Below are 25,855 nucleotides of genomic sequence, written 5' to 3' on the forward strand. Positions count from 1 at the left end.
ATCTGGTCATTTTTTAAAAATAAAACATTGTTCAGACTTAAATATAAATAAAACGGAAATAATGTAAGTTATTTATTCTTTCTCTGTGGACCAGTATCAAATGGCCCATGGACCGGTACCAGTCTGTGGGCCCGGGGGTTGGGAACCACTGCCCTAGAAGATTTCCAGGTGCACCTTTTGGTATTCCAGAGAAATATGTGCCTGTTGGGGACCAAAAACCAACAGGGTTTTGGGAGTTTAGATTTTTGGGGGACAGAGGTGTGAGGAATTGGCTGTAAGCTGACAGTCTGCCCAACCCCCCACCTCATTTGCCTGATTAGGTTGCAAAAGGCTGTTAAGCTGTGATGCTGGATTGTTTACACTACCCTCCATGTTCCCAGGAAAGACTGGAGGCAAGTTTCTTCTATTATTTGTTTGGGGTAAAGTTAAGATAATATGTATGATGGGGGTTTTCTGCACTCAACACAATTAAGAGTAAAAAGAGAGGAATTCTTCAATGTATTGAAGAGGAAATGAGAGTTTGCCTCTCAAATATATGTCTAAACATTGAAGAAATCGCTAAGACACATCAGGCTCATGTTTCTCATAAACACAAGAATGAAAAAAATTTAACACATTTGCGCTGGAACCTGCTGAATTTACTAAATCTTACTAAGAATGTATCTTTATATATAAAAAGATAACTTTTTTGTTTTTTTTTAATTTTTAACCCCTCTTTTTATGAATTCTAAAAAGTATAACTCAAAAAATGTAACATAAAATGTTTTTTAATGTCAGAATAAATTTAATTTTGTTGTATTTATTTCATTTAATTACCATAAAAGCACACTTGGACTTTATACTTTTTGTCTTTAATATTTGACTTAATTATTATAACGTATTTCTCATAAATTTGTATATAGTGCGCCTACAATTATTTGTAGGATTTTAAATGCGCTCTGACTTCAAAAGGTGTGAGAACCACTGCTGTAATGGCTAAAGACACAACATACCTTGAAGTTTAATCTACATCATTAACATTTTTTCTATCACTATCTTAAGCTTAGAAAATTAATAAAATAATAAATCAATTCCTAATTTGCACCATTTACCAATTTTTGCTGTAAAGAGACCCACCATGGCTAATGTTAGGCACCAAAGTGCCATTACTGAAGAGTTAGGCAGAGATGTGACAAGCACCTCGTTATATTGTATTTTCACTGTAGATACAATAGACACATTATTTCTAGAGAATCCAAGTAAAATTTTGTAAATTAGGAAGTCATGACTTATAGAACCTTTACTTTTAACATAATTTACCTAATTGTAAGTGCGTGTAATTTAATTTTGAATAGTATCTGTGTTTAACAACCAACACAGCTGGTGTGGTTGACTCCAGACAGCACTGGTTAGGTCAGCCTCCAAGGGCCAAAGCCACAAGTCACATTGTTAACAAAACTAATTTCAATCTTTTCTCATTAGCCTTTACCTATTACAAATTTTATGTCATCAAAAATTAAAGCGTATATATTTACTGTGTTTACTTAATATTATGTAATAAAATATTAGCACATTTCTCTTTTATAGTTTCATTTGGATACAATAAGAAATTATGATTTTTTTATAATGCCCAATATTTAGACAGTTCTTTTTTTTCCTTTTATGTAAGTCCCTGAAACATATTTTTGAAAGATACTGCTCTAGAAGATTTTTGAGGTCGTTTAAACCTTACATTTTATGATTTGATTATTTATGCGAAGGTCCACAAAATGCTCAAGCTGTAGCTCGCTCTTCCTTTTTGTTGTTCCTGGTTCTCTTCCTCCCCACCTGGCTTCCTCCCTCTCTTCCACAAATATTTCTGAAATATGACTTCAGGCCTGATGACATTTTAGGTTCTGGCAGAACTGGACCCCCTATTGATCAGGTAAAAACAATGGGGAGCTCCAGGTTATTGCCTGCAAAGGGATCCTCATTTCCGAGAAGCCTGTGATACAGCCCTTCCCGCACATACCTCTTCTGTGACTGACTTCTGGTCTGCATTTCCCTCCCGCTCTCTAACTCAGCCCAAAGCTCAGCAACTGTCCAAGCTTTGCCTTTTGTCTCTTAGGGCTATCTCTTGGTTCCTTGGTCACTAACTCACCCTCATCCTACCTAACCTTTTTTTTTTTTTGCTCCCAATTTTTTGGCTTCTTGCTCTGAACAAGACATAGCCTCTCGTTCCCAATGCAGGCATCTGTGGTGGCTTTCTGCATTGCTTCACACTGACAGGCTTGACCTGCAAGCAGGTGCGAAGACTACCTTCAGGCTAGTTCTTTGGCTTCCAACTGAATTCTTCAGGTACTGGCAAGCCTTTCCCTCTGGTTCTGGCACCTTGGCTTACACTTTTATGTTGGGTCACGGTCATGGTAAATGGTTTTGTCTTTCATATGAAAACATTCTATTTATTCAAGCATCATATACTGACTTCTTTCTGTATCTCTGGCAACATGTTGGGTGTGAAGGTTAATAATATAGTTAATCTCAGAAGTTAATATAGTTAATCTTGAAAGCTCTTTGTTAGCTTGAATAAGAAACAAGCAAGGACATAATTATTATTTCCTGTGTTCAGGTGCCATGAGAGAGGTCAGGGACAAAGTTCCGTGATAATGCCAAGTGTGGGGGTCATGTTATGAGTTGGTAACTCTTAATAACCTGTATTAATCACAGTTGTAATTTGTTTTTTATGAGTTAGGCATACAACCAAGGTCCTTATTTTACTTTTCTTGGTATTCCCAGCATAGGGCTTGGCATGTAGTAGGTGGTTATTAAATACTTGATAACAAAATGAGTGATACTTTTTCTTATGAGGGAAAATAAATGTTTTTAGATGAGTCAGCTTTATACCACAATTTCAGGGAATGAATTGTGATGAAAAGCGAAGATTGCTTTTACTTGAAAGAGGCTGACAAATTTCCCAGACCCGGGATCACTTTATGCGGTGTATGATTTAAGGGTGAGCAAGCATGCCAAGGCGGTCCACTTGAGCTGAGTGATGGGAAATGAGTTGTGGAGCTGTGGTCTTAGATGGTATTTTGTGAAAAATAGTAGGAGATTTATGACTATTAAACAACTTTGTAGCCACCCCTTCTTGTTTTGAAGCCTGCCAAATCTCTTCTCCTGTGGTCTGTATCATGTTCCTTCAGGGCATCCATGACGTTCAGAAGTATACACTGGAATGCGGTTTCCATGGGAGGCACCCAGTGGGAAGGGAGTTGAATTTTACACATTCACCCGAAGACATTTGTTTTCTATAACCACTGAGTGAAATCCTCACTTTGCAAGTCTCTTATAGAATATACTGTAGTTTCACTGAATTTTTTCCATTGAGGTTGCCAAAGTTCTACTTTCCTTTCTGCATTATGGAAATTGCAATTTGATGTGAGTTTAAAAAATCATTAGCAACTGTCAAATTGTGTGTAGAAGAAGAGTACAGAAACCTTCAGCATGCTTCGGCAAACCTTGAACAGAAGGACTTCCCGGGCAGAATGAGGATTTCAAGGCTTGGAGTGAAGGTGACACGTGTTTACTATTATTTATCAGCTTTTCCCATTGTATTGTCACACTCAGCAGCTTTAGAAAAAACATATTTCTTCACAAAAAGCCAATCAGACATGCAAGGATTGTAAAATGTTTGAAGGAAATTGCCTGTAATTATGAGTTCATATCAATATAAGACTGCATAGATCAGAGAAGAGTCCATGGGTTTTGTTATTTTTTATTTTTTTCAGATTTTAATTTATGAAATTCCAGAAATATAGAAGAGTGTTAAATTTTTGTAATTTTTTGATATTTTGACATATCTGTTTCATGTCATCTCTAAATTAAATATTAAAAAATAGAAGCCTTCCCCCTAGTATTTCTTTAGGTCTAATCCCTTTTCATGGATTTAATGTATAACTTTTACTATTTTTAGATGTTTACATACACACAGATTAAAGAAGTATGTATTTACATAAATAATATCATGCTACATTTGTCACATTGCAACTTGCATTTTATCCTTGTGTTAAATTTTCAGATCTTCTCAAATTGAAATAGATTTATCAGGTTTATTGCTCTTAAGCTCTAGATATTATTCCATCATATGAATATAAAACATTTTATTTATTCATTTTCCTCAGTGACAGTCATTTGAATTATTTCCAGTTTGTTCTGTTATAAATAATTCTGCAGTAAACATTGTTTTATGTTCCACCTTACAAACCTGAGTGGACTTTTCCATAGTGTGTATGCATTTTAGATGAATTGCTCTAGCAATTTTCAATTTTATCTATTTTACTAAATTATTTCCTGAAGTATTTGAACCAATGGATAGGCCTACTGGCCAGGCATGAGAGGACAAGAGTTCTGTTTCCTTTCATTTCCTATAGCACTTGTGAGACGTAAGAGTTTGCCACTCAGATGAGTGAAAAGAATTGTTTGCTTTAATTTGCCTTGCCTTTAGTACTAGTAAATTTGACCATCTCCTCTTTATTAACCATTCAGGTTTTATCTTCTTTGAATTGCCTGTTATTTCCCTTGTCCATTTTTCATTCTCATTTACTGAGGGCCGTGTGTATTCTGGATGTTAATATTTTATTGTAGATATTATAAATATCTTCTATCAGGAGTGATTTAAAAAGTAAAATGTAAAAGTATAATTCTTGTATAGGTAGTTGGGAAATTTGTCAAGGACTCAAAGATTTGAAGTTATTTGTAGTTCTGAAAATTCAGATTTATCCAACTTTCTCTGTTCTTATTTTAGGAATATCTTCTTAGTCCAGGTTAAAAAAATTAAATTGTTCACTTATATTTCTCTTTTCTTTATGTTCTTTCTTTTTTTAATATTTTATTTATTGATTTTAGAGATAGAGGAAGTGGTGAATGAGAAGTAGCAACTCACAGTTGCTTCACTTTAGTTGTTCATTGATTGCTTATCATATGTCCCTTGACCAGTCAAGCCTAGGGTTTCAAACTGGCAACCTCAGCGTTCCAGGTCATCGCTCTAGCCACTGTGCTATCACAGGCCAGGCCTGCCTATGTTTCTGTTATCTTATAATTTTCATACTATGGGTATGTTGCTTCAGTTTCAAGGGGAGTTCTTTATTCTTGGGCAGGTAGCATACAAATTTAAGTCATTGTCTTGAACAAGACAATTTTTATAACATAAAAATTTCTTAGGCCCTGGCCAGTTGGCTCAGCGGTAGAGAGTCAGCCTGGCGTGCGGGGGACCCAGGTTCGATTCCCGGCCAGGGCACATAGGAGAAGCGCCCATTTGCTTCTCCCCCCCTCCCCCTCCTTCTTCTCTGTCTCTCTCTTCCCCTCCCGCAGCCAAGGCTCCATTGGAGCAGAGATGGCCCGGGCACTGGGGATGGCTCCTTGGCCTCTGCCCCAGGCACTAGAGTGGCTCTGGTCGCGACAGAGCGACGCCCCGGAGGGGCAGAGCATTGCCTCCTGGTGGGCAGAGCGTCGCCCCCTGGTGGGCATGCCGGGTGGATCCTGGTCGGGCGCATGCGGGAGTCTGTCTGACTGTCTCTCCCCGTTTCCAGCTTCAGAAAAATACAAAAGAAAAAAAAATTTCTTTTATGTGATAATTGTACCCTTCTGAATTGTGCTTCTAAGCATAGTATTCAGAGACCAAGTGTGTATGTATATCACTATTGAAAAGATCACATAGACTTAATTTTGATTAAAGCCAAGTCAAAGAGATGGTATTTTGAATTCTGAATTGTGGTAGTTTTCCTAAACATCCAGCCATGGAAGTCCTACCGAAAGACGTAGTTGGCAAATTGTCCTTTCCTGGATTCTCTTCAATGACTGTATTTATACATGGACACGAAGCAGGAAAGTAATGATGCGCTAGTCATAGACTGCTGACTACAAGACAGAACTCAAGCCACACAGATTTTGCTTTGACTACAACTAAAAATAAAACTAAGTAGCTATTTTACTCTTGGTTACAAAACTCTAATGTTTTGCCCAGTCAGAGGTATTTGCTGAAAGGTAGTTTCTTCCAGTAATTTTAGGAAAAGCTGTCATTAAATTGTCAACAACCCAAATTGAGATGAAAAGTGCTACGAAATATAACAGTATACCTAAGATGCATATTGGAATTTTAGGCTTTTTCAGTGATGAGGTAGAGAAGGAACATTGACAGAGAAAGAAGCTATAGCCTCTTATGAGGGAAGCGTGGTAGATCTGTGCAAAGACAGCCTCGCACTCCCACCCCGTATGTCCTGCCTCAGCATTTGAATAGATGCCACTTTTAGAACACTGTCATTGGGTCTCATTTATCACATAGGGATTACAGGAGACCTTAAATGCCAAATGGAGAAACACATGGTGACTCTGGTATTTGAATTCTAATCTAATTTCTGCCTCTTTTATATCATCGCAGCATCCTAAGTGTCTAATGATGTAGTAGCTAGCAAGTCTTATCTCCTTTTTAAAACATTTTTCCTGGTGACTGAACTTTTATCTTTCTGGACCCAATACCCTTCAATGAAGTTTAAACACCATCTATTTCTCTGGGAGCTGGAGTGAAGTAATGCTACCTGATATCTGCCCCTGCCTCAGGGACAGAGCTCCTGGTTCCACACCATTCAGAACTCTGTGTGTAGGTCCCCACTGAAAGCTGCTTAATCAAACATCTCAAATGTCAAATATGGGTTTTAAAGGGGTTTTCCAGCAGTAGGTCTAATTCCTACTTAGTTCTGACTCCTATAATGTAGATAATCTCTTTGGAGAAAAGGCTCACTCCTAGTAGGGCAAGTATGTCCCACCGACTGTAGTTCCTATTCCAGAAAGAAAAATGCAGTGTTAATGAAATTTACTTTTCCATATGACACTTGGAAAGGTTGGAAGCTTAGGTTTTCTGATCCCAGCAAATGTGCAAATGTTCTCTTTTGGATATTAAAAAAAAAAAAGTAGCATTTGATTCAGAAGTCTCAAGAAGAGTTGTAGTGGTGATGCTTTTTGCTATAAGAAGCTACACTCTGCATGTGACACTGTGATTGGTCCTGAATGACAACTGACTTCACAGTCCTGGCCCTTTCTTCCTACCCTAGTCCTCCTGGATGTAGAGTAAGGCAAAGAGAGAGATAGCAGCCTGGGTCACACCACAGAATTTGATGGTTAAAGAGCTGTTTGTGTAGAATAAAAAAGCACTTTCATAGGTATATTTTAAATCATTTTCTTATAGGCCTTGGAATGAATAACAAAGTTTTGTTGATAACCATAATATTCCACTTTCACTTGGGTCCCTTGGTGCTCCTGTTAAACTTGGCTAGAACCCCCACTGCGCGGTCTGCTGTGGCTGATGTCCTTTCCCTAGTCACTTTACACTACGGTCTTACATCTTTGCCTTCTCTCTATCCCCATGCCATCGGGCCCAAGTAAAACAGCTCAGTTTCACATCTACCCTGGGGGCAGAGCTCAGTCTCTTCACGATTTCCATAGAAATATGCTCACAGTGAGCATTTAATCTTGAGATATTGAAAGAGGATATGCGACAGAAATCTAAGCCTGTACCATTTCCTGCCTCCAATCTCTTCCTTTCCTCCTCCTTCTTGCAGTTCAGCACAGGGAGCAAGAAGCCCTTCTCCCAGAGCCCCTACACTGCGCTGAGGCTCCTCAAAGCCATGGAGTCTGCCCTGCACTCACCAATATATTATCTCAACACAGAAAACTCTTGTTCCTAAGAAAAGTCTTGCTCAATATTTTCTGCAAACCCAGGTTCTGAGATGTGTGTGGTAAACAATGGTATTTAGTGTTGGTGTTGTTTCACGTCAACCTTTGCTTTTCTCACACAGGCTTCCAGTGACAGCATGGCTGCCTCTCCAGAGAGCCACTACACACCCCTGCCTTCTGCTTCTAGGGCGCTCACCAGTCACCAAGGTAGGACCCATGCCGATTGCTCAGTGGTTACAGGGGGCACCTGGTGTGCATGGCTGTCGGCTCCTGATGCTGCCTCAGTACTTTAGAAAGAACATACTGCTTTGCAAGACCTTGATGAGAAAACCATACCTGTCAAACTTTACAATTTTAACTCATATTAAACAGAATTTAGTGGCAGTCTATTGGGAAGGCAAATAAATCCATGGTCTAATGTAATTTTGTGATTTTTTTTTTCTTTAAAGAGATTATAGTACTTAAAAATTACTAAGGAGATAATTACCTCTGCAAAAGGGATGAAGAGAAATGGGGGAACTCACTAATATTTGTAAAAGTATCATTGTTTGGGAGTCTAATCATTGAAATCTATAATTTAAAAATAAATTAACTCTATATTGCAGCTAAAAGGAGTTACAGTTTGCCTGAAAATAGTGAAACGAATCAATGTGTATTTTTTCCTGAATTATCTGAACCTCGAAACATTAATTTGGCTTACCCAGTTTTTCCAAAGCCTTGAATTCCTATTACCATCTCTAGAGTCTTTATGGAATGTAATTTTAAAATGCTTATTCCTAAGCCAACTGCTTAGGCCAAAGACAATGCGATCACCTTTGCTGGAATTGATTAGTTCAGGGCTAGGCCATGCAGTGTAACATGTTTGCCCCATTTTATTCTGGATGTGACAATAGCCGTGTGTCCTAATAGTGACCCTTACCTTTCAAGGATAAGTGAGCATGGGCTTAGATTGAGGGCATTACACACTTTAAACATCATTTTCGCAGGCAGGAAACACGTGGGTTACTAAATGAGTATGGTCCAGCTTTGTCTTCTGGCTACACTGCAGGGTTGTGGGAAGGAGAAGAGGCTGCAGAAATTCCCAGATAGCGGTGGAGCCACTCCTCTAAGAAGATGTAGAGCTCTGGGCAAATGGCATATTTCTGCAGGAATGACCCAGGGGATAAATGCGGGATTCCAGTTGTCTGTGACTTGGGTTTGTGTTGCATCTTTGATGTCTGGGCACAGTAGAACTTTAATATTTTTAAATATCTGTTGGTTCAATTAGGGTTTTATTGTGATTCTGTTTATTTCAGTTTTGTGAAAATCAACTTTGCTCAAAGTCAAGTAGAATAAATTGCTGCCAACTTGTTATATTTTGAGAGGCATGAATAGGTCTCCTTCACTGACTGTTCTTATGAAGGTTTTGAGCATATCCCTTTAGAGACTTTTTTTTTAAATTCCCCTAGGCAAGTAATAATTCCTATCTAGAAAGAACAACAAATTAACCCTAGCATCATAGCACCATGGATTTATTTAATAGTTTCTTCTATTTGAGTGAAGGTAATTGTACTGTATGTAGCCAGTTGAATGCATTGCACAGGAACTGAAGTCTTAGAGCTCTCAAAACCACTTGTAAAAGTTGATATGTCCATGAAATTGAGATTTCACAGCAGGAGGACATGATCATTAGTGTTAATCATCAATAAGACAAAAATTATCTGTCATTGTAACAGTAAAATAATAAATCTGAACCTCGAAGAGACAATATAAGAAAAGTTTTGGAGGTATTTTGAGTAATTTTTGGAATATGGAAGAATGCCTAAGGTGGTTAGAGTGAGAATAATGATCTTGGGTGACTTCAGAGCCTAACATCAATGGGGAAAATGTTATTTAAAGAGAGCCAACAACAGATGTCGCTTACTCAGGAATATTTCTTGGTACCTCATCAATGCTAAGGACTTAGATGGTGAAAAAGTGAGTTGTCAACAAGAAATGATGGCCAGGTATTTGGGCCTCTGGTCATATAAAAAGACCAGTAAAAAGAGAGGTAAAAAAGTTCATTAAAGCTGACTTATTATTGAACTAATCTATGCAGGGAAAAGATGAGGCATATATTTCAGCTTGGCATGAATCATACAATGACCAGTGGGGAAAGATATATTTTTTGACACCTAGAATGAAACCACTAAGTGTCATCTAGTTTTTCTTTTCTTACATAAATAATTAACTAAAAGAAATTATTCTAAATTTCTGATCATATAAATTGGTGAACTGTTTGAATGTCATTTGTTAATACCCTCCTGGAAACAGCTTACAAACATCCATAAAAGTGCATTCACATTGTGAAGGCAGATTATATCAATTCTCTCTCAAGTGAAATCCTCTATTATGTCTGAAACTTGGTCCATAAAGCCTTAAGTGGAAATTCTACTTGCAAATAATTTTTGATTCACCCAGTTCCCAATCTCTTTTCATTCTGCACCAACAACTACACAAACTAGCAGGCAATAGTTCATGTGAAAATTGCTGTTTTCCAATCCATGCCATTTTCCTTTTATGTACTTGTCATTTTATGTATCTTCCAATGTTGAGTATGATGGGCCTCAGATTCATGTCTTAAGGATTCTAGATCAAATGCAAGAAAATTCTGGGCCCAGAATAATGATCAGGAGATAGAGGACTCTATTTTTCTTTCTTCTTCGTGTGTGTGTGTGTGTTTGTGTGTGTGTGTGTGTGTGTGTGTGTGTGTGTGTGTGTGTGTGTGTGTGTGTGTGTGTGTGACTGACAGAGACAGAGAGAGGGACTGATATGAACAGACAGATCGGAAGGGAGATGAGAAGCATCAATTCTTCGTTGCAGCACCTTAGTTTCTCATTGATTGCTTTCTCATATGTGCCTTGACCGGGGGGCTACAGCAGACCAAGTGACCCCTTGCTCAAACCAGATGAGCCCGTGCTCAAGCTGGCGACCTCGGGGTTTCAAACCTGGATCCTCCCTGTCCCAGTCTAATGCTCTATCCACTGCGCCAACGCCTGGTCAGGCAGGACTCTATTTTTCAGTCTGTAACTTACAGATAATTTGTTCATCATAGGAAGTGTAGTAGTATGCAGTACTTTCTGCTTCCTAGATGAAATTTGTTTTCTGATCTTATTTGTTTTGGTTTTTCCCCTGCCGAGGTACTTATGTTTGTTTCTACTTCCTTAGTGCAGTTGTTCCTATTCTGCTTTGTATAGTAGAGGTCAGGTAAACATATATTTTGAACTGCTCAGGAATGCAAGCTCCCTGAGGGGCAGTACAGATTCAAACCTTTCTTCTCTTTCACATCTCAGACTCTTGCTCATTCTTCAGGTATCAGCTTCAATATCACCATCCCAAGGAGGATTCCCTGACCCTACCCTCCACATTTATGTTAGGCCATGTTTACCTTTGCAGGGACTGTCTTCCCTGATAGGCTTTCAGCTCTCAGGAGGAGAGGAGGAGATTGTGTCTGTTTGCTCACTGCTATATCTACAGTGCTTGGCACAGGGCCTCTTACTTAATCGGAATTCAGTAAATATTTGTTCAGTAAATTATAAGTGATAGAAACCCATGGGAAAGTCACTAACTTAGATACCTCTGCAAGGTAGCTTGCTATATCTCAGAAAATAGACCCATCTTTCTGTGGGGAGAGCACACACGGAAGGGGAAGGCCAGCCTTGTGGACCTCAGACCACAACTCTGCTTCTTCCCGAAACTCAAATATTATGGATGGAAACCATAGCTATTGATTCTCTGCCAGACAGCATTTAGCCACACTGCATAACTTCCGAGGAGATAATTATTTTAATGTCACAGTTTTTAAACTCTGGTGTTTTGATAGTAGAAAGGGAATAGGGCAAATGGGAACAACTAGAGGAGTTGTTTTACTGGAACAGAAGGTCTCAGAAAAGGGACTGACTCTCAGTATGGTGTGGGCTGAGGCACAGGTGCGGTTCTGGAATGATCCACCTGGCATCTCTCTGAAAATTCTGTTTTAGGTGTGAGCCTGTCTTTAGAGTGTGGGGGACGTGGGGCTGTGTCAGTGATTTCAGCTGCTACTTAGTAGCAGTCTACATGCTATATCCTTAGTGGATATCCCAGATATGAAGAATGTGAACATGTTTGTTGGAGGAATGTCTCTAAATATGTTTTGTGCATAGGACATACCCTGTAAGTCGTGTACTTTCACTCTTTACCTGGTAGCCATTAGATGTAGAATTTGCATTTATGTAGACCATTGCATCTTTTGAGGAAGACATTTCTATTAAGAGCATAGACCATATCATCCTTAAGACTGTCCTATAAAACTGAAATACCATTATTCCCATTTAACAAGAGGAGGACACTAAATATTTCTAGGGGAGAGTGAGTCCCTCAGCAACAGAGGCAAGGCAAAAAATTAAAGTCCCTGCCCTTAATTCCCAGGCCTCCCCTGACATTGTCCTTCATACAGGACATATGAAGCAAATGCAGGACTGATGTGGCGCTGTGCTGGAGGGAAGAGGAGGGAGAACCCGGGAGAGCACAGCCTGGAATGCCCACTGTGGGGGACTCTCCACTGCCTCTGCCGAGAAGCACAGCACCCTTGCCTCTTTCCATCCAGGGAATTGCCTGTCACACCCCTGTCCTCCCCTTCTTTTAAATTACACATCTATAAATTCTAGAAGAGATAGTTTGAGAAATCAAAGAGGAAAATGCTATGGTATCATTCTGAATTCAGATCGAGAAAATAGAAGACACACTATATATTCAAATTATAAAGCGTTTTAGTGTAAGGAACAGGAGATTTCCACAATTAGGCAAGGAGTGTCAAAGAAGCTGCCACCTAGAGTCTCAGCCTGTGATAATTCTCAAAAACTTACTGAAGTATGTGGGTATCTTAAGAACCCCTTGGAATCTCCTACTGAATTTTTAATCTGCAGCAACAGTGATTCTCAAGAAGTTCACTTGGATACTGTTTCAAACATTCAAACTATCTGTACATTACCCTGCCCCTCCTTCTCCTTGGATTTCCAAATCCTACTCCAATATCTCTCTTTGGCTTCCTGTAACCTAGAACCATGCACCAAGGGAATTCTGGGAAATGTAGTTTTCAGGTTTCCTCTGAGTTGCAGAGGAGACCTTAAGAGAGAGTGGTGGTGGTGCCTGGTTAAAATAAACAATCTGGCACATCTATGGTAATCCTACCTCACCAACAATTGTCACATTGAAGGTCCCATTCCCGTGTATTTACACGTACATTTTGCAAAGTAAGTGCAAGCCCAGTGAAAATCTCAATTATTATTTTTTCCAAATGCTTATACAGTCTTGAAAAATGGGCCATATTAGCTTGCCATATCAAGCATTGGACTTTAAATGTGTAAAAGAAAGACAGCAAGTGGAAATCTGCTATGAAAACTTGCTTGGAGAGGATACCCATCCTACATCTATCCTTGGCAATCTTGCCATTATCTTTATTGACACAGTTGTTAGGTGCACATCCTCTTCTCCAAGGCCTTGGTCTGTTTGTGTTTGAAATTGATTGCTGGGACTGTCACAAAGTGATTTACATAGCAACTTATCATAATTAGTTACCGTCTGCAGTTTCCTTAATGTGAGTTGCGTTTGATGCTTAGCAATTGATTTTTGTGTATTTCTCCATGAGGCAGCTCAATGTGTGCTGTTCTGAAAAGAAGAAAAAGACAGAAAGAAAAACTGTGGGTATTTTTTATTTTTATTTTTCAAACAGTTTTAGCCTTCAATATTATAAAATGCATTTTCATGGAAGCCATAAATACAAAGTGTTTTTCTTCAACTTGTTAAATTAGACAAAGTGAAATGAATAAGGGGAAAATTAAATGGGTGCATATGAAGATGTGGCAATGTAGACAGTGATGTTTGGGCTGGGGAGATGTTGGCCAGAAAAGCTGCATGCCAGCAAGCAGAATACTTTCAGGAGGGCTTGGGATGGGGCTGCTTGATAATCACTGTTCATCACAATTTGTCTTAGGGTTATAGAATTTGGAGGCAATCTGTCTCTTTCAACAAATTTTTAAAACATTATTTTATTTTTAATATTCCTACCATCTTGCCATGTCAACACATGGGAAATGTGAAAGTTAAGTAGGTTTCATCATTATAAACAAAATCTATACAGAATAATAGCAAAAACTCAAAGATAATATATCCATTTATTTAGATTATCTTAGTAGTTCAACATCAGGAAATCCTTGTGCCTATTGCTTGTTAGTTATCACTGACCAACTGAAAGAATGGAACAGCAATCTGAGGATTTGGGGTGAGTTTGCCAAGCAGGTCTCACTTGAGATCAAACCCTCTGACTTAGGCAGCACTACTTATTTGTGGCCTTCTGTCTTCTGGGGTATTTTGATTACAGTTGAACCTTGAACAACAAAGGGGTGTGTGGTGCCAACCCACTGCACAGTCAAAAATCTGCTTGTAACTTTTGACTCTCTCAAAACTTTACTAATAACCTTTTGTTTTATTATTTAATTTATTTATTAATTTTAGAGGGGGAGAGGGAGAGAGAGAAACACTGATTTGTTGTTCTACTTATTTATGCATTCATTGGTTGATTCTTGTATGTGCCCTAACTGGGAATTCAACATGCAACCTTGGCACATCAGGATAATGCTCACCAACTGAGCTACTTGGCCAGGGCCCCTACTAATAGCCTATTTGTTGACTGGAAGCCTTACCATAACATAAACAGTTGATTAACATGTATTTTATAGGTTATTTGTATTATATACTGTATGTTTACAATAAAGTAAGCTAGAGTATAAAATGTTATTAGAAAAACCATAAGGAAGAGAAAATACATTTACACTATTATATGTATTTATTGAAATAAAATCCTTGTATAAGTTGACCTGCACAGTTCAATCTTTGGTTCCTCAAGTGTCCCCTGTATCTTTCAAGGGAGTTAACCATCAGGTGATTTCTCAGAAAACTACTGCTTCACTGAAGGTTCATCAAAATGTGAAAGATCCAACTTTTCCTATAGAAAGTGCATTGAAAGATGTGTTTGTGAGAGAGGTGGGGGAGCGAGAGAAAATTACAGATTACATTGGCAGGTGGCAAGGTAGGCCTCCCTGCTGATGGGGGACATATTTCATCTGTGTGTCCTGCCAAGTAAGGCGGCTCTCTTTGAGGCAGGATAAGAAGAAGCTAGGAAAATTCTTTGGCAAATGGAATGGGGAAACTGAGAGAGATAGCTGAACAAACTGGCAATTTATATCCAGATGATAAATCGCAAGGTCTTATCTTTCCTAACTAAAGATATTTGGGAGCTAATGGTTTACTGCAGGGGTCGGGAAGCTTTTTGGCCGAGAGAGCCATGAACGCTACATATTTTAAAATGTAATTCCATGAGAGCCATACAATGACCTGTGTACATTACGCATTATCCAATAAAAATTTGGTGTTGTCCCAGAGGACAGGTGTGATTGGCTCCAGCCACCCGCAACCATGAACATGAGTGGTAGGAAATGAATGCATTGTAATACATGACAATGTTTTATATTTTTAACGTTATTATTTTTTTATTAAAGATTTGTCTGCGAGCCAGATGCAGCCATCAAAGGAGCCACATCTGGCTCATGAGCCATACGTTCCTGACCCCTGGTTTACTGTATATACCCATTTTGATGAGTTAGTATATTGAAGGACACACCCAGAAAGTTGATGACTATTCTATTGAGATTCTCCCCTGAGACTTCCCATAAAATTTCTGCTGTTAGAAACTGATAAGAGCCCTCAAGATAAAAGAAGTACATGCTCTCCTTGGAGCAAGTCTGTGCCCTTTCTTTTCTCGGCCATGCACTTTTGCTCTCTTTCTCTTAAAGTCTGAGGTCCCCATAAAACTTTTAGCCAGTTAGAAGGGGCAGTGAAAGATCGTCCTAGGTGAACCCCCTGAACCTGTCTTCAAGGCCCCCTTTTCTCTGACTTTTCAGTGAGCTAACAGTAGCCCCACCTTGGCTCACTCATGTCACTGTGACTTTTACTTCTCAGTGAGTCCACACAGCCCCATGTGGCTCACTTCTGTCCTGTAACATTTTAGAGAGCCAAAGAAGCCCATGCCTAGGCTCTCTCCTGTTGTTTCTTCTACCCTAAGCCCTTCTTTTGTTTTATTGTCCCCAGCTAAACATACTTTCAAAGTCACCTGGACTTGTGTTGTGGAATCTTTCCTGTATGAAGTCAAGAAGCCACACATTCCAGTCCATGTCAGGGCAGACCACACTCAGTCTCAGTCCCTTTCTGGTGACATCTTCTTTCAGACTTTATGTTATGGCTTTGCCCTGGCTGCGTATGTGTATGTGTGTATGTGTGTGGGGGGTCTGTTGATTTCTGGAGCAGAGATCTTATTAGCATTTTCTAATTATATAATTATATAAATGCTTTCCTCTGATGACATTTTCAATAGAACACATTACTTTAGTTTTCTCCATAATGCTTTTATGGGCTTATAATCTTGGTGGAATTCTCAGATGCTGAGAAATGCTGAAGTTTCTTTTATTTAATCGAGGTGACTAGTGATTTGACAGTAGTGGTTGACAGGTTTATTTTATCTGCGTGGCAGTGGGAGCCTATTTTTCAGCGTGTGCATTCAGTTCTAAAGTAAAAAGACTTTACTAAGTGCTGAATAAATTGTGCTTTCCTTTGATTCTAGACCTTGCTGAAATGGTTTAAAAACTCTAGTCTGGGTCATCAAATTCATCTCCCTGCTGCTTTGCAGGGTCAATAGCTTTACTCTGTACTGAGCAGGCTGGGTGGATTGGAATGGAGGGTGGTGTAGATTAAAACTTCCACACATATATAGATAGATGTGCATGTGCACATGCTGACTGAGAGGGTGGCAGTGATGGAAAAGCAAGCCAAGTGGAATCTGAAGATGGATGAATCTGTTCGACTATTACTAAGACTGGCATGGACTCTAGCCAGGAACTTTAAGCAACCTCCTTTACACATTTGAAATCCATAGGGATCCATTTCCTATCCTTTTTCTCCAAGGATGATCTTTCATTTGTAGCCTTCAGGATTGCTTTATTTAGACTCTTTGGGCAGAATTGTGGTGCACTTGTGCTCACAGAGGGACTAGGAATTTGTTTTTTTCTGCTTTAAAAGTTAAGCAAGGAGGGCAAAATAGAGTCACTTCCCCCACCCACCACACACACCCAACAGTAATGAACCTTACTTCTGAGGATGATCAGTCAAAAAAATAACCTTTCCTCTAACAGACAGTGCAAATAAAAAATGGTACTAAAAACATGTCCCTCTGCTTTAAAAAAATGAAGGGCTTGATATTGACAGGGTTGAAAATTCTAAATGTCTTGAAGTTTTAGAGTCATGAGCTGTTTCTTCTCCCTTGCACTGATCAAATGGAACTCCTGAAATGACAAGTATTGCTCTAAGCAGTGGCATTCAGAGACTCCTCCAGCATGTCTTCATTAAGTACCCACTGTGTACAAAGTATATGTCAGGGTGTGCGGAGAATTCAGAAATAGAGGGCATGGGGTCTGTCTTCTGGGAATTTGTGGTTTGACTGAGGAGATACCAAAACTGAAGCAATACCAACCAGACAAGATGTTATGGATTGTGTAAGTAAGAGTTGCCTTCCTTGGTAAACGCTGGTGTTAGTGCTACAAATGTTGAGAAAAGATACGGATCAGTAAACACTAGAATTTTCAGGCCTGGCTAGGAGATGTTGGCTTGGAGCTTTGAAGAGCATGTAGGGCATGGGTAGGTGGAGGACAAAGGCACCTTCCATAGAATAGCTAGAACTGACTGGAGGCAGGGACCCAATTTTTAAAAAGTCAGAAATAAGGTCACTTACATAGGGAAGGTTTATATTATGACATCTTTGAAAAGTCTGGAGCATCTAGAATTGATTTAAAGCCGTGTATGGAATTATTAATCTGTAAGCAGTGTGCAAGGGGATTGGAAAGAAAGATCTTGGACTCCAGGAGACCACTGTGGGATGGCACAGAGGGAGCTTGTTCCAGTTTAGAAGCTTTCAATTTCTTGTCACCAAGCTATGTGACTGCAGACTCTATGGCCTTCAAAAAGCATGTTTCTAGCAAAGGTAATTTAGGAAACAACTTAGTAACAGATGGGGAAGACAGCTGGGGCCAGGACACTGCCAGTGAAGCAGGGGCGGGGGCCATGTAAAGGGAACCTTATGGCCACTATGGAGATGCTATTTGAGGTTGCTGATGGTTTAGTTGTGAATTATCCCTGGCCTGCACATCAAAGAAAATGATCAGTCAATGCTTATCTCCCCATGTTTTTAAAAATATTTCTGATGTTGGCTTTTGAAAGCAAAATTGAGAGCCCAACATCAGTTAGGTTAATGTTGAAATCATCTAGGGTTTGATGATGAAGGCCTGGAGTTACTGGCTGGCTGGGGGAACAGAGGATAAGGGAAGCAAATACTGTGTTTGCTACAGAGCGACATTCTGTAGCAAATGCAACAGACTGAGCTAATGACTGAGTATATTTTGAGATGGAGAGTACCAGAGAGCAGAAGGCAACAAGGCAGCTTGCAGAGTGTGTAGGGAGCTGTGGCCTCTGCCTGTACCCACTCTCTCAATCCCCTCTTGCAAGATTCTTCCCCACCACTCATGCATAAGCTGTAATCCCGTCAGCTAAATGGAGGCCTTCTGGGATTCATACTGTGGAGCTCATGACAATAGGAACAAATATACAATAAGCAGACAAAGCAGCCACAAGAATTTGTTCTCTTCCAGTCTTTGGCTCAAGATGAGCTACATTCTTTTATAATCGAAATGCCCAGTGTGTTTTATTTCTGAACATTGGGTTTCTGAAGGGAGAGGTAGTTGAAGCCAATAGTTTTTCTCTCGGTCGTTCAGCTGAGGGCTCTGCTCTGCCCAGCATGGACTTCCCAATCCCAGTTTTTCTAACTCATTTGTTTCCAGGTCTCGTAGAATGCTTTACCTCGGCCACAGGTTTTTCCTAACGTAGAGATTTTACAACCTTTTTGGAACAAATAAACAAACATCTGGAATCATGTGGTACATTTAATTAAAAAGTTTGCATTTGGCCAGAAATGTTAAAATCATGAAAAATGGCCTGTCGGTGAGCTCAAGAAGGCCAAGCGATGACGTTGTTGGCTGTGAGTGAATTGAAGTTGAGTGAGGTGAACACCTGCTGGTAAGCCTGCTCCCCTGGCTTTCCCCTCCTAGCCGTTAATATTTATTGTTCTGCTGCTTTCTCCATTCTAATGAAATTTTGGGTTGAGGCTGGTTGGGAAGAGGGCTGTTACTTTTCCAATAACCTTGGATTTGTTGGGAAGTGTGTACTTTATATAGGGTGTGGTTTGGAGCTTTTTGACTTTTCAGTTCTCTTAATCAGAATTCCATCTGCTTCAGGTCACTGCAGGGGCTTGTTTCTATTTCTTCAATCCGTCACCCAGCCGGGTTCTTTTGAGAGGGACCTCACGCTGAGGCTGTGGAAGAATCACATGAAACTGTGGGCTCTGCCTTCAGGAATCCTACAGTCTAAATGGGGAGCTAAGTGTCCACATGGAGAAAGCAGAGGCCAAGCGGGATGGAACAGTGCAGAGAAGGAGGAGAGGCGTGAAGACAGGACTGGGCTGTGGCCCTGCATGAAAGGGAGAGCTGAACTGAACAAACAGGTGGAAGGAGAAAGCTGGGTTTACCAAATCACTTGGGAGTGGCCCCTGCTAAGTTGTTTTATTCAGGTATAGAGAAAAGGCGTTATTCCCCCCAGCTTCCACTTCCAAATGTGCAGGGGCTCTTTCCCCTCATCAATGCACACAAGCCCACAGGCTGAGTAGAAAAATGAGTGCTTCCTATAGAAATGCAGTTTCAAAACACATTTGCCATCTACTATCATTCTGCTCAAGCATTTCCACCCAAATGTTGCTCCTGTGAATGTTGATTATAAACATTCTAAAGCCACCACTGGAATGACACCATTTGTATTAGGTAACAAAGCTGGAGGAACTCTGTGATTGTGAAAGAGAAGTTGGGGACAGACCACATGGTGTTCTTGTTTACTTTCTGGCCATGGTCTAGGTGGAGTGTGTGTTTTGGTCAAATAAGTTTGTAAATATGATATATATGTTTGCTCGCTTATAGTTTGTATTGAGTGTGGGGGACAGGCTGTAAGCAGACTGGGTCGTTATAGCCTAAGGTTTAATTTTAAGACTAAGCTTTTCCCCACACCCTTGACTGATTGCATGATGTGGGGTGGTGCACTCTCATGAGAAATCCCATTATGCCTCAGATAAGTGACTTTGTATCAGAGACTTCCTTATTTGTATATCGGATTAAAGGTTTTGGTTTCTACACTATAGAGTGGGGAGCTTGCTCTCTCTCGGTTCCTGAGATTAGCATTAGAGAGGAGAGCACATAAAGGCCACTTGGAGGCAAGGAGAGGCAGCCAAGATGGCGGAATGCTGAAAGAGAAGCCAGTTAGTGCAGAGTTTGTGCAGAGAGAAGGAGATGGGGAACAGAGGTGAATAAGACTGGTGAGACCTTTGATTCTTGGAAACTCAGATAAGTCAGTAGCTTTGTAAGCATTGAATGTGAGTGGGTTTTGGAGCCCAATGTGTGTTTTTACTTGCCCGCTGGGTGCAAGCTAGGATTACAGGTAATGGCCCACTAGTTCTAGCTCTGTTGTTTCATTACTGTCTGTCTGAATCTAATGCGAACCTGCATGGGCCAGGCAGCTGTGATGCTGGCCATGGCTACTGGCCACACAGTGTGTGTGAGAAGGAATATTAAAGCAAGGGTTGTTTATGATCATTCTGTGTTTCTAATCAGCTTCTCCTCTGTGAGGTACACTTATGGTGAACTAAAACACAACTTTTGTTTGCATGTTAAGTGAAGAAGCTTGAGACTATCTGGCTTTGCAGAATGCATGCTCTTATATATCTTCCACTTGAGGGTTTATACCCAAGATGAAGTTATTTTAAGGAAAAGATGAGAAGTTTTTTGTTGATGTTGTTACACACAGAATACCAGGGAAGTAGCCAGAAGCTAAAACTACAGCGGTGCCCTTCTGGTTGGATCTAAGGAAAGGATGAGTACTATTGAACTCAGGAGTAGATTGTCAAGGAAGATTGGAAAATCAGTATTCCCCAGGGCCTCTTCCTGAAGGCTCTGCTCACCTGCCTTTCAGAGTTGAATAGTGTAGCCTGAAGGAAGTGAAATGAAACTTACACAGCTTTCCAATCCACTCAGGATATGAAACCCAGATCCAGGGTTGTCTGTGTCATTGTGAATTCAACTATTTTCATAAAATAAAACCTGGATTTTACCTTGACCTTGCTGGACTTCTACAAGCACAGATAGATACAAGACAATCCTAGAAAAACACTCCACTTTATCAGAGGAGTTCTTAGTCCTCAATCCTTTATTATTCTTGTGCATCTGTTTCTTTAAATACTCTCTGCATAAGCATTAGCATGAAAATAAGAGTACAGCAACTTGGAATTTTCCGTTTGTAGCTTCATTAGTCTGGGAGGTCAAAGTTCTATCCCCAGGGATGCTAATGCAAACTCTGTGTGCTGTTCCAGGGCAAATGTTTCTCAACTGAAAGAAGGGAGGGGGTGGGGACCTGGGAAGATAATGCAACCCTAATTCCAGAACACAGACTGCCTGGAGGTTCCAATTTAAATTGCCCTTTTACCCCTTTTCCCACCCTCCCCAGAAAGAAAAAAAATTTTGTGTTGTAAGAACAGACATCTGTGTAAGAACAATAAAACAGTCTTCTCTCCTGTGGATTAGCTCTTTATTCCTTTATTTATCTTGCTATACCTCATAAGTTTCTCCCAAATCAAGGAAAGTCAGAGAGGATAAGATGCAGTCCCTTTCTTTGGTTTTGATTAAAGAAGCCCGTATAACCAATCCTCTCCCACAAATTTCTTTTCTCAAGAGAGAGCTTTCCTTTTTGTCTAATTTCTCTTTTTTTCCTTCATCTGCTTCCTTGAATTCTTTCTAGAACTTACTTCATACAGTCTGTAAATCAAATAGCCAAGGTCCCCTAGAAAGCAGAGTAGGCAGGGCGGTGGATGCTGAAGTACCTGGAAAATGGTCAAGTTCAAGGAAAACTAAGATAGCATAATAACCATGTTTCACAGCCTCCTTTTCTTCTTCTGAATCACGAGAAATTTATTAGTTAGTTCAAAAGAAATGATAGTAACTACTGAGCACATACTATGTATAAAGCACTTTTCCAAGCATGAAGGATAAGAGATGAATAAACCAGTCAAAAATTTTGCCTTCAAAGAGCATACACTCTGTTGAAAGCATTGATAACTGTTGGTCAAATAAGTTTTTAAATATGATATATATGTTTGCTTGCTTTTGGTGTGGGAGATAGGCTGTAAACTGGCAAAGTCGTTATACCCTAAGGTTTAGTTTTAAGACTAGCCTTTCCCACCCTGGGATGGTGCACTCTCATGAGGAATCCCATTATGCTTCAGATAAGTGACTTTGTATCAGAGACTTCCTTTTTTGTATATTGGATTAAAGGTTTGGATTTCTACACTATAAAGTGGGGCAGACCAAGAGCTTGCTCTCTCTCAGTTCCTGAGATTAGCATTTGAGAGGAGAGCAGAGAAAGGCCACATGGAGGAGAGGAGAGGCAGCCAAAATGGTGAAGTGCTGAAGGAGAAGCCAGTTTGTGCAGAGTTTGTGCAGTGAGAAGGAGATGGGGAACAGAGGTGAGTAAGTCTGGTGAGCTAGAAACCTTTGATTCTAGGAAACTCGGATAAGCCAGTAGCTTTGTGAGCACTGAATGTGAGTGGGTTTTGGAGCCCAGTATGTGTTTTTACTTGCCTGCCGGATGCAAGCTAGGATTAAAGATAATGGCCCACCAGTTCTTGGCTCCATTGTTTCATTACTGTCTGTCTGAATCAAATGCGAACCTGCATGGGCCAGGCAGCTGTGATGGTGGCCGTGGCTATTGGCTTTACAATAACTAAAATAAAAAACAAAAGTGTGGTGGTATGTCAGAGATAAGTATGAAGATGAAAGCAAAGGAGTGTATGTATTGATCATCTGAGACTTGATAGAGAAGCTACCTCCAAGAAAGTGGCACTGGAGTAATAACTCAAAGGAGGTGAGAGATAGAAACCTGAGAACATCTGAGAGAAAAGTCACCCAGGTAGAGGACACAACAGGTGGAAGGTCTCAGGTAGGAGCATTCCTGGTGTACAAGAACCAGAGCTGGGAGGCCAGTGTGTCTCGGGTAGTGACTAGCAAGGCTTGGGTCGGGGGGAGGCTGGAGAGAAGTATAGGGGAAGTCAGAATACTATCAGAGTCCAGAACGTGTAGCATCTTGTAGGCCATTTACTGTGACTAAATCCAGATGTCATTTTAAGGTGTTAGCAGAAAAGTAAAAAATTATATTATATTACACTACTCCCTATAGGGGAAAAAACCCACCTCATACCAATAACTTGAAAATTAGAAAGGGTGCTGCTATTGATCAAAAGTATAAAGACTGCAAAATGGCTAGAAAGATAAGATTGAAGTGGTTAATCCCAGCCCAAAATGTGAGAATTTCAAAATGTAGGACGAGCTTCAGGTTTCTAAGCACAAGATATTTATTATGTTCACAGGTTCTATGGGTCAGGAATTCTAAAAAAGGACAGTGGGAATGACTTACTTCTGCTCCATAATATCTGAGGCCTCAATAGAAGATTTGAAATCTGGGAGTAGAATCATATGAAAAATCATATCCTTGCATGCCTAGTGATTGATGCTGGCTATCAGTGGGGATCCTCAGTACCTTTCCATGTGGTCTTTCTATGTAGGCTACTAAGGTCTTCCTCATAGCGTAGTGGCTGAGTTCTAAAGGCAAGAGGCCCTAGAGAGAATAAGAGCTAGACAAAAGCCTATTATCTTTTATGATGTATGTCTTAGAAGACATACAGCATCACTTTAGTTACACTCTATCTATCAAGGTAGTTATAAAAGTCTTACCCAGGTCTAGGGGAAGGGAAAATAGACCCCCACCTTTTGAAAGGCTGTGGCAAAGTTGTGGAAGAGCATATGGGAACAGAAATATTGCTCTGATCATTTTGACAAGTATACCTTCTACAATAGTATACTGGGTCACAAACAGAATTTCAATAAATTTCAGGGAGTAGAAGTAGTATAAACTCTCAGGTCACAATGTCATAAAACTAAGTTAATAACAAAATTAGGTTGCAGAAACTCAGCTGCCCATTTCTCTAATACTCTTAAATTTCAAGTCAAACATAACATACAAGCCCAAACTGTGGAAAAATCAGAGAAGTATAACAATAAAATGATTACCTATTAGAATCTATAAAGTAGATATAAGACTATTCTCAAAAGAAAACAGCTTTAACTATATGTCTATCTCTATATTTATATATAGTTTTTTAATAAAAATAAAATGAAAAGTTAAATATCTGAATAAAAACATACTCAGCTAAATAAACCAAAAGAAATAAATTGTTAAAACTAGAACCAGGTATTGATGAGATGTAAAACAAAGATATATAATAAATAATCAAAAAACTAAGCTTTTCAAAAACTAAATCACTAATCCAATCAAGTAAAATGAAATAAAATAAAAAAATGGAAACCTACAGAAACAAGACAAAAGAATCATGAGAAGTAACTTTGTTCACTCCTGTGCAAATATCTGAAAGTCTAAATCAAGTGCATAATTTTCAAGGAAATTATAATTTTCCAAAACTATGTCCATTGAGATAGAAAGTTGAAACAGATTGATTTCCAAAGGCAAAATAAAGTTCATAAAAACTTATCATGACCCTCCCAAAAGCACAAAGTATTGGTGATTTTATAGGGAAATTGATCAAACATTAGGAAAGAAAATGACTTAGTGGTACTCTTGCAAAAGATCCAGTGTTTTGCAAACTGTATCATTGCAAAACAAACACAAAAAACAAAACTCCTCAATTGTAATGTTTAACAATTTCTGTGTCTTGAATATTCCCACCATGACTAATTTCAGTCTATATGCATGACATCACCTTATGTGGAGTTGGGGAGAGATGCACACAGTTTGATCTTGTGAGACCCTGCTAGCCAGCTCCTGCACACCAGAGTAAATTCCAAAGCCATCTAAATTGTTTCAGAGCATAGATAAATCAGTACCTCCTAATTCTTTTTATAAAGTGAATAAAACATTTATTAAAAATTGGTGTTTTCAGAGAAAATAACTATATACTCTACTCAACTATGAATATACATGTAAAAATCCTAAATAAAGTAATTATGAACAATACCCGACAGCAGAAACAGCAAAGGAAAACATGATGGCCAAATCAGATTTATTCTCAGCATGTAATGAAGTTTCAGTATTAGGATATTCATTTATTTATTGAATTGTTTTAATAGATCTAAAGATGGAAGCCACAATTTTGTAGATGCTGATAAAGGTTTGTTTGGCCAAAATTAATAAACATTCTTGATAAAAATCATACAAAAATAGATGTATACTTTCTTGATATGATAAAATCTATTCATCTTAGTTCAATGCCAATGTCAAACTTAATGGGCAAACACAGAAGATAGTCATTTTATAATAAGGATAATATGATTTATCTGTGACCACCACTACTATTTAATATTTTACTGGAAATACTAGCCAATGTAATTAGATAAGAGAAAGAAACTACAGGCATGAAAATGTAACACATATGACAAAATTATCATGTTTACAAATGATTTTATTTGATTTGACAATTTGAGACTTAAGAGAAGCCAAATGAAAGATGAACAAGAGAATTCAGTGAGGAAGTAAGATAATATACAGAAGTCACTAGTCTTTTGATATTAAAACAAAAACTAGTTAAAAATATTTTAAGTGAAAGATTCCATTTACAAAAGCAACAAAAAGATAATAATTTGGTAATGTTATAATCTTATATTATCAACAATATACAATATTTTATAAAGGGAACTATAACTCTTGCCTGACCTGTGGTGGTGCAGTAGATAAAGTTTTGACCTGGAATGCTGAGATCGCTGGTTCAAAACCCTGGACTTGCCTGGTCAAGGCACATATGGGAGTTGATGCTTCCTGCTCCTCCCTTTTCTCTCTCTCTCTCCTCCCTCCTCTCACTAGAAATGAATAAATAAAATCTTTTTTTAAATAAAGAAAACTTTAACTCTCTGTA

The 25,855-nt window shown here is 39.2% G+C and overlaps 1 protein-coding gene across 1 annotated transcript in view; it reads left to right on the forward strand.

Moving 5' to 3' along the window:
• Nucleotides 1–25,855, forward strand: part of LRMDA (leucine rich melanocyte differentiation associated) — a 1,214,945-nt gene that overhangs the window by 919,710 nt on the left and 269,380 nt on the right. The window contains exon 7 of the mRNA XM_066349607.1: nt 7,809–7,893. Within this exon, the coding sequence (XP_066205704.1) occupies nt 7,809–7,893 (85 nt within the window). The remainder of the gene's footprint in view (nt 1–7,808; nt 7,894–25,855) is intronic.

This window comes from Saccopteryx leptura, chromosome 9 (genome assembly GCF_036850995.1).
Source record: "Saccopteryx leptura isolate mSacLep1 chromosome 9, mSacLep1_pri_phased_curated, whole genome shotgun sequence".
Taxonomy (NCBI): domain Eukaryota; kingdom Metazoa; phylum Chordata; class Mammalia; order Chiroptera; family Emballonuridae; genus Saccopteryx; species Saccopteryx leptura.